This window comes from Saccoglossus kowalevskii, chromosome 12 (genome assembly GCF_978046115.1).
Source record: "Saccoglossus kowalevskii chromosome 12, keSacKowa6.1, whole genome shotgun sequence".
In the NCBI taxonomy this organism is placed as follows: domain Eukaryota; kingdom Metazoa; phylum Hemichordata; class Enteropneusta; family Harrimaniidae; genus Saccoglossus; species Saccoglossus kowalevskii.
Genome location: NC_140652.1, coordinates 18207449 through 18216997, shown reverse-complemented (window position 1 = coordinate 18216997; position 9549 = coordinate 18207449). Strand labels below are relative to the sequence as shown.

At 37.3% G+C, this 9549-nt stretch overlaps 1 protein-coding gene across 1 annotated transcript; it reads right to left on the bottom strand.

Moving 5' to 3' along the window:
- Nucleotides 1-2402: 2402 nt before the first annotated feature.
- Nucleotides 2403-3986, bottom strand: LOC146735589 (uncharacterized). The gene is made up of 3 exons (XM_085506161.1): nucleotides 3884-3986; nucleotides 3242-3452; nucleotides 2403-3140 (listed from the first exon to the last, which is right to left on the bottom strand). Exons 1-3 carry the CDS (start codon nucleotides 3956-3958, stop codon nucleotides 2506-2508), a joined length of 921 nt encoding a protein of 306 aa, XP_085362287.1. The 5' UTR covers nucleotides 3959-3986; the 3' UTR covers nucleotides 2403-2505.
- Nucleotides 3987-9549: the final 5563 nt, after the last annotated feature.

Genomic DNA, 9549 nt, shown 5'->3' with positions numbered 1-9549 from the left:
TAACACGTAGCCAGGGTGGTGAAATTAAACGGTACCCACCGAAAAATACACAGGGTCAGAACCCTGACCAACACATTGAAATAAAGTCCAAGATTGGTCGGTTATGTACGTACTTATCCAAAATGAATTCATACCCATTTTAACACGTAGCCAGGGTGGTGAAATTAAACGGTACCCACCGAAAAATACACAGGGTCAGAACCCTGACCAACACATTGAAATAAAGTCCAAGATTGGTCGGTTATGTACGTACTTATCCAAAATGAATTCATAACCATTTTAACACGTAGCCAGGGTAATGAAATTAAACGGTACCCACCGAAAAATACACAGGGTCAGAACCCTGACCAACATATTGAAATAAAGTCCAAGATTGGTCGGTTATGTACGTACTTATCCAGAGTGAATTCATAACCATTTTAACACGTAGCCAGGGTAATGAAATTAAACGGTACCCACCGAAAAATACACAGGGTCAGAACCCTGACCAACATATTGAAATAAAGTCCAAGATTGGTCGGTTATGTACGTACTTATCCAGAGTGACTTCAGACCCATTTTAACACGTAGCCAGGGTAATGAAATTAAACGGTACCCACCGAAAAATACACAGGGTCAGAACCCTGACCAACATATTGAAATAAAGTCCAAGATTGGTCGGTTATGTATATACTAATGGCATATAATATGGTAATTCTGGAACGCCCATTGGCCAATTCAAGACGTGAATGATACTCGTCCTCTGGCTGAAAAAATCTTCGTTGTTCGATCTACTCACACATAGATTCTTATATTATAACATTATATTTCGTAAACTTACCATTGCATTGTTTAAGCTCATTTCATCATTCTTCCGTTCTCGTCTGGATTTGACTTCGCACACAAAGTAAGCAATTTAACGACTAAATTGGTTGACAGTGCAGCAGTGCGGCAATCAATTTGCCTCTAAGTTTGTTACTAGTGTTTTCCTGAAAGCTGCATTGCTTTTAAAACTACTGTCTTGTTAGCCAATACCATTGCTGACGTAGTGTACAAAACAAAAGTAACCCAACTGCGTCTTGGTCAGTCTGAGCTTGTTGTGACGTTCGTTTGTTTGTTAATGTCTTCTCGCAACTAGTCAATCATACTATTTAAGTTTTTTTTGTGTAAACATTTATTTGATCAAATTATCGTGAATAAAAGACTTGTATGTATTTAATTTGTTCATTTTCGTGATTTGTCGAAAGTTGACGAAGGGCGTATATGCATGCGAAATCGAGGCTCATTATCGTGCTAAGAAAAGCATACGCGCATGCGTATTGATTCAGCGACAATCGGCTACCCAAGCCGGAGGGAGATCGTAGTATGAAGATAAAACAACTCATTTAGATCTAAATTAATTAATCACGGTTTGCATTTTATCCGATGCATATTGGAATTTATAATGATCACTCCGATACCAGAATACCGGTGGCTATACAGTATAATTTAGTAATGTCCGCCCTCTCACACAGTGGGGGAGATTGTGCCCTGTACCAGTAAGTTCCAGGTTCCAGGGAAAGTTACAGAATACTACCAGAGTCAATAAAAAAATAGTTGTGGCCAAACAACACGGGCAGCTGACAATTTGTGTCCTGACTAAATGATTTCGTGCTGCTGGTTACATGAGAGTACCAAACATGACACTCACAATGTGATTTTAGGGCACGTTTTTGTTAAAATATGTAACATCTGCTCTACTAATCTGAAAGTGACGATTGATAGCTTGTTTTAATGGTATTCAACTAATATCCACGACAGTGCAAATTAAGGGATGGTCATGAATTTCGGTTTTCAATTCAGAATTGTCTCAAAGACAGGAAACAGATGTTGCTATGTCAAGAATTCGAAAAACGCTTGTCGTCTTTGTCAAGGACGGGTAGGCGTTAGATTGACTTAAAACATATGTGATATGTCATGTCCCATTGGGGGGTAAAATATATATTTTGACTTTGTATATAAATAATGTTGTCAATGAAATAATCAAGCAATGTTAGGGAGTTACAATTACAGAAATAGTTTGACAAATGCAACATGGAATACTTCAAATGGGTATGCTAATCATTATTACAAATTATCGTGATTCGTTGAAATGATATATGGGTCCTTCTTGACAGGGGTGAACGTAAGTGTGTTTACAAAGTATACCCGTGAAGAAACATATATAAAAAATAAGAAAACTTGTTCGTCTACATACATGTATTTATTTAAAATAGTGAGCACTTCTCGCAAATTACCAACCTCTACAATTATCATTTAGTTTTTGGTAAAAATACAACTAATTTGTCATATATATAAAACTTCTTATTGTGTTTCCTTCAAGTCACACAAGTCCCATATAGTGGTTGCAATGCCCATTGATCAGTAGACTGCGTTACCGGGTCTACTAAATATTAAAATTACTATTTGCAAAGATAAGATCAGAAAATTTCACGTACAATGTTATTAAAAATAACCACAAATACACACATTTGTATATGCAAATATTTACGATTCCGTGACTTTTGGCAAAGCCTGATACCATTCTTGTGCGCGTGGGGATAAATATTTTATCGCCAATTCATTCACGTCTTGAAACACCTTTCCAGGCAATGGTTTTAATTCTCTACTAAGAGTATGTAAATGACAATCTGTTATTCTTGTCATTTGCTTAATTTTCCTGAACGACACAACAATCGGAGTTTCTTTCGGATCAAGAGTCTTACGCACCCAGGCTGTTTCCGGATGAGAAAATGTTTTGACAGTACCATCAATTAATCGTTCACCAATTCCAAAATTAAAATAGTGAGCCTCGTCAAACGAAAATTTGATTCCGTTGACATCTTTGTACCTGTATGTAAACTCATTTTTTAAGTATGAAGAATAATCATAAATGTCATCAATTGTCAACAGTTTGGCTTTATAGTGGCCCGCAAATGACGACTGTTCTATCACATTTAACCAATCTGTAGGAAGCTCTATGACATCGTGTTTCCGTGAATTCTTTTCAATCAGCCCAAAGTGACGATCTGCAAAGCTGTATGAATGTCCCTCTAACAGCGTTTTATAATCTATTCGCTGGAAAGTTCCCTGGTCAATTAAACTCTGAAGATACCACATAAATTTATTGTTTAAACATTCACCTGCAAATGGCAAAAAAGAAAGTCAGGAAAGACAAACTTGTCACTCAATGCCCGAAATTATTGTCTAGCACAAATATACTATATATAAAAAAGATATTCACCTGGATGGTTATCCGAACTCAAAATAGCATGCCGTGAGGTTATATTCTGTTGCACGAGAAGGCTTTGGAATGCAGAGATGATTTCATTTGGACCTTTACCTCCGTTCATTTCATCCCAAAGAAAACAATGAAAAGTTCTTGTCTTAGCAACGTCCACTCCAAGACATCTCAGATGTAATTTACTGCGAAAGTGCCAGTCTTGAGTGGAGACCTAGTGGTTGAAATAAACAAATAGATCAGATAAGGCACTAGATATGATATATCGTCTATGAACGGTAATTCGAATCATCAATTTTGGTCAGCTGAGGAAAGCAGGGATCGATATGATATCAATAATTTATCGACTGTTTAAATATGGAAATTTACGTCCGATATTAGATCGATATTAGACAGGCTTGATGTTGGGTCTTAATCAGGATTTTTGGAATCGCGAGCTCCCTGATAAACATATGGTACTATAATCTATAATTATCAAATTATCCGATAATAAAAAAAAATAAGCAATATCCCACCTTCATGCTAGAATTATTTTATATGAAGTAATCTAAATCAAATTCTATGTGAAGTAATCTAGATAACAACATGAAAGTGTACGGCATTATAGAGAGCATGTAATTTAACATTAAAACTAATATGTCTTACCTTTGGACATGGAAGGCTTTTTGAGAAATCTAAGTGAAATACAGCAACGTCATTCGTTGAACAAAAATTATCCATCTTTAGTTCCGACAAGCAAGATGTCTGTTTCCAACTAACCACCACGCATTTATATTGCAGAGCAAGTGGTTCGTCTTCTGTAACATAGTGCCCTCCCTCGGCGGTTGAACACATGATGAGATCAAATTCAGTCCGCTACGAAAATACTTCGGGAATTTCCCAGTTTTGTGTGTCGGGTGGTTTCATTGCCAAAACTGTAAAATCGTAATTTATATTACCATAATGTGTTTCGGCAATTGACAAATGATCCTGTAGGGCCTTCTGGAAACGCCGTTTGTCCTCGGTCGTTCTTGCATATTTAATTTTTTTGGCCATCACATCACATCGCTGACAAGTATCTCGCCGAGGCCGTTTAAAATGGATATCAATGTTTTTTAAAACGTGTGTTCGAAAAGTTGAAAAGGAAACGTATCGTCTGTTATTATTTCGTTGTTTCTTCAGATAATCGCGATAGCAACTACTAATACTATTTGAAGCTGGCATATATTTTGTTTCAGTGTTTCCAATATTACAATAATGGGGGGATTCGAATGTATAACTTGCCATATGATTGTCGATGTCCATAACGCATTGTCTGTCAACAGATCTGTGGTGCAGTCCGTGTTTTCCGCGGCGGTCGGATTGAATTGTCGAAAGTGGTCTTCTTTTCCCCATAAGAGTTGCAATACGTTGCTTGCTGATTCCGAAGATTTTCAAAAATCCCAGACGGCAGATACGCTTTCTGTTCATTGTAACATCAATAATATGATAAGTGCGTGAATTGTATCGGCGTACCGTCCGTATATCCATTAGTTGTATTAAAATGAGATTCTGCTCATCATAGCATTTAAGGTCAAAATCACGGCGAATCATTCTGATATTTCGAACGCCTGTTTGGATTAAACAGTCATTGTTACACGAACAGGAGAGCGACATCCGGTCAACAAAAGGAAATGCTCTGTTTTTCCTCGCTGTAGTAGATTTTGCAAACTTTCTCGTGATAGTTACTTTTCGTTTATATAACCCTTTACGAGGTAGTCTTTGAACTGTTCTATGAGCCCATGGTTGTTCAAATGACCAGGTATTATAACAGAATCCTCCACGTACGGCCATCGTTCAATACATATGCGTACTAAGTGTAGCGTGGCACAAAGATTCACATTCCTTGACAGAGGAAGTTGACGTTGCATTTGTGTACGACCTTGTGAATATATTAAAGAAACAAATATGCAACCTGAGGTTCGCGGTTCCACAATCCCAGTTTAGCACTGGTGCATCATGGGAGACATAATTAAATGGGCTGTTCAACTCACAGATCAATTTATATAGTTGTTGATAATGACGATAACTTTTCCTCGACCTCGTGTAAGTTACAAAATTCTGATTCCAACAACGTAGTTTAGAATTATAGACCCTACAATAATACGAAACCAGTTTAATCTCGAAGTACTGTAGACTATATAGTACTAGTCAAAAGTTTAATGTAAACTATAATTTGCATGTGTATCGCTAACCACAGTTCCTCCACTGAGATGAACATCTCCTCGGCACTTATGCATAAATTAATAAATATTATCCAACAATTCAAGTATTAAATCACAAATAAAGAATGTGATTGTTTTGGGTGTGGTAACGCGATTTACCAGGGTTGAAACTTTCCGTCGTGGTATAATGAATATGAATTTTAAACTACACGTGCATTTTCATGAAACCGATATGATCACATAGAGACTTGTAACTTTAAATAAAATTTACCGACTTTACTTAAAAACACGCAATATTTGTAGACGTGACACAGAACAGAAGTGCTCCCAACGAGAATGATATGACGTCACCGCTGTCTCCCCACTGAAGAGCAACGCGCACTGTATGCGATTCACACCTTAGAACAACAGCGTTCCCCAACTGGCTGTTGGGTACTGTGCGCTAACTATGTCATCTGGCTACACCAAGCACGGGCTAAAATTTAAGCTAATCTCATATGTTTTCATATAGGCTAGTCCGAGTTGCGTCCATGTAAGGATGAAACAGTGTTTAGCACTGGCTAAGAGACGCCCAAACTCATTGTTCGTCGTGACTATGAGTACCAATCACAATCCTATCCTCATTCTCAGCGTGATTACCATATTGATAATTTTTCAAGTCACTATAACTATGCATATGATTATACAAGTCCATGCTACAATGACACTCGCTCTCATAAAGAATCAAATCTCAATCATTTTAACTATGATTTACGGGAGTTCGGACCAATTTCCCGTGTATTAATTTTACGATCTGTCACAGCGGCTTACAGTGATATATTTTGAGTTTGTTCTTTGTTTGATACATACCAATCAACGTGAACATTATACTAGTGTTTGGCAAAAGAAATAGAAAAAGAAAAAAACGTCTACATCTAAATGCTTGGTTCATGTTGAATCCGTAGGACTCGTACAGTTACGATCACACGGTAATCGCGGAACTTTCACACTCAGGCAATAACACAAGAATGCATTTAATAAACCCGTAACGAAACGTAACTTAAATCAATTTACATACAAAACATATGTTTGGCGGTATTAACAATTATCAGTATCGATCATCGGTTCCATATATTCGGACACATTCAATGACCTAATACGTGAATGCAATTTTGACCCTTTATCATATTCGATGCGTAATATCACAAGATTCTTTCGTTTAAATTATATTTCTAACGAAACAGTACCAGTTGCTGAATGCAAACCCTGTTCGGCATTTGTTTGAGCTGCTTTCGTTGACATTATCTAATATAGAAAGACAAATTCACGGTTGACGAAAATTCAGGGCGATGTGTTCGTGTAAAATATAGCGCCCGCACTCAGTGGGGGGGGGGGGAAATAACGCACACATACAAGTTTAATTATGATTACATCGCGTTCTACCTTATCTTCATTTTGGGTCTCGTGGAGACCACAGTCTATTGATCAGATCAAACATGACGGGCGGTGCCAGCAAGACGATCCACTCACGCAACTCTTACGGCTATTATTCTGGATTCGGCTTTCTAGTACAAGATGGAAAGGGTTAAAACACGCCCGAGTATGGCACAGGTGTGACACTTCTAAAGACGGATTTAGCATTCCACCATGCACAACGAAACTAATTTGATGGACAGTACGAACTGCTCCATTCGGAGTTATCCTACAAGTCCCGTACCCTCTGCTTGTAGAACCACTCCAAACCCAACACCCATACTTGCCACAAACTATTCGTTTTTCCAAAATTTTGAGTTTTAGAGCAGATTTTTCGTTGGCTGAGAGATCGCTGATTGAGGTTGCCATATCTATTGCGCTCATACGCGAGTGCCCTACAAGAGTTTCAGTCTTGTAGTAGTAGCGGTGACAGTATTATGCAAATGCATGGGATCGACGTCTCAAATACTAGTGAAATTGTAGCAATAAGAGAGACTGTCAATTATTCGATTTACGGAGATCGTATTACAAAAACATCGAAATACGAAAAATGACCACGCCCAAATATTTCATCACCACAGCAATAAGATAGCATTGCATTAGAAGGGAGGGGGCAATTTGAAATTAAAACTGGGCGATTTGCACGAAACACCTTGTATATTGTTTGTTTATGAAAGCTTCCCTATTGTTATGTATATTAGTAAACACCACGGTTACATTGTTATACAAACAGGTTAACCAGTGTAACTGTAAATGTTTATTAGTTTGCATATGAGAAATGAACGATGAGAACTATAGAGCACCTGATATTGAGTGGTATAATCGAATGGAAAATGTTACCCGAGATAGAATGTTTCCGATGGACAATTATGACCATAGGTGAAACCCGTATTTTTAGCATCAAAATAAGTTTGAAGGTTGCCCTCGTGTTTTATAACATTTTTCGTTTGAAAATTGTGGCATAGGTCTGCTTTCCAAATAAGAATTGCGTGCAAAATTGTTTACAAGACTCATTGAAGGATTTCAAATGTATAAGAAATGGAATAAGTTTCTAAACCAAACACTATTACCCGACCCTCCTGCGTTTCCCAATTTGATTGCATATGCCCTCCCAAGTATATCTACAGTTATATCTAGAGTGGACGTTCACAAATTAATTGAGGGGTGAAAGTTAGTGTTAGGATTAGTGGTGGGTGCAAAAGGTACTCTTTCCTGAGAAATTCCTTAAAATATATCACATATCTATATGTTTTCTCAAGAATCGTGATCAGTCATCATGACCATCGTATTGCTATTAACTGATAGAAACATTGTATTTCTAAGGATGCAATAAAGTTATTATTATTATTATTATTATAATGACCCACAATAATCTATATTACATACCACATAACACACCCTTTATTGCTTTAAGTATTGTTGGTTTTATCAATGTAACGCGATTCCATCTGTTCCCTTTGATATATAATGAATAACGTTAAAAACATTTCGTTGCATGGACGTATTTAGCCAAGCAAATAGAAAACAACGTCACAACCATATGTTGACGTGACCAATTATTTTGATAACAAATACAAGGTCATGATCGGTCAACCGTAGGACACTTTCGTGAACATCAACGTTAGGAGATGGACTTCATTTTCGTATAAAAGTGATTACTTGCAAATTTCTACAGGATGAGTGAACGAGTGTGTATTGATATTTGTTTTACTGATTTTCAAAATGCTCGTAAGTGCGTTATGCATTATTTGATCTTAATTTTTCCCGATCCTTATACGACGGCAACGATTGGTCACGGAGTTTTAAGTCCTAGTCGAACTCTTCTGATATGAAGCCCTCGCCGATGTATATTACAGAAAATCTCTCGTAGTCTTACTTCATCCTATGCACGGAGTAGCTGGTGTTCAATTTGATCAAGTCTAAAAGTAGCCCAGGTCCAGTTGACTCACTGTTAGACTGATAACTTTGTCTGGGTAATATTATAATGGAAGCTAACTTTAGCAAATCGGAATTGTCACCACACACTCGACTCGACAAATTATAGTGATTCTTTTTTCATAAATTTGTTTTTTGGAGAAATTAAATAATGCATTTTTTTTATCATTGCGTACCAAGGAATTGTTCTAAAAGAAGTGATTTTTATGACAAGTTTCTCAAAATACATTACTGTAACACACACAAGAATGTTATTTCAAGGTGCCATCTTAAAAATTATGTGTAGGCTCTACTATAACGCTTCGAGTTCGAGCCGAATTCAAAGTTCCACTACCAGCGGGGAAGTGAGCGGCAGTCGCGCCCCCCAAAAATGCGCGACCACTTGCGCCTACTGACTACCGAGCATGTTGCAGCACATATACATATATATATAATCTTTAATTCGGTTCGGACCTCGTTACTATCATAACGGGTTATTATTCATTTTATAAAAGCTAATTTTCTGCGCACTGTTGTGTGTGTGTTTGCAAATATGTTGATTTGAAAAAAAAATATTTGATCATTTACTAGTAAACTAACGGTCCTGTGGAGTGGCTAAATTGAAAAGTAATTACGTGCTGGTGCACGGACGCGACAACTTTTGTCTCTTGTCGTACACACGTGTAGATGTTGTGCTAAAAATAGGTCATCATCTAGGTGACGCAGACCAAAATAGAAATTTGCAACAGTGTTTAAATTGCG

Excerpts from the sequence above, each read along its gene's own strand:
- LOC146735589 (XM_085506161.1), bottom strand. The coding sequence starts at position 3,958 with ATGGATAATTTTTGTTCAACGAATGACGTTGCTGTATTTCACTTAGAT. Across the intron at positions 3,453-3,883 it reads AAAGCCTTCCATGTCCAAAG|GTCTCCACTCAAGACTGGCA; the intron begins GTAAGACATATT and ends TTCAACCACTAG. Across the intron at positions 3,141-3,241 it reads GAGTTCGGATAACCATCCAG|GTGAATGTTTAAACAATAAA; the intron begins GTGAATATCTTT and ends TGCCATTTGCAG.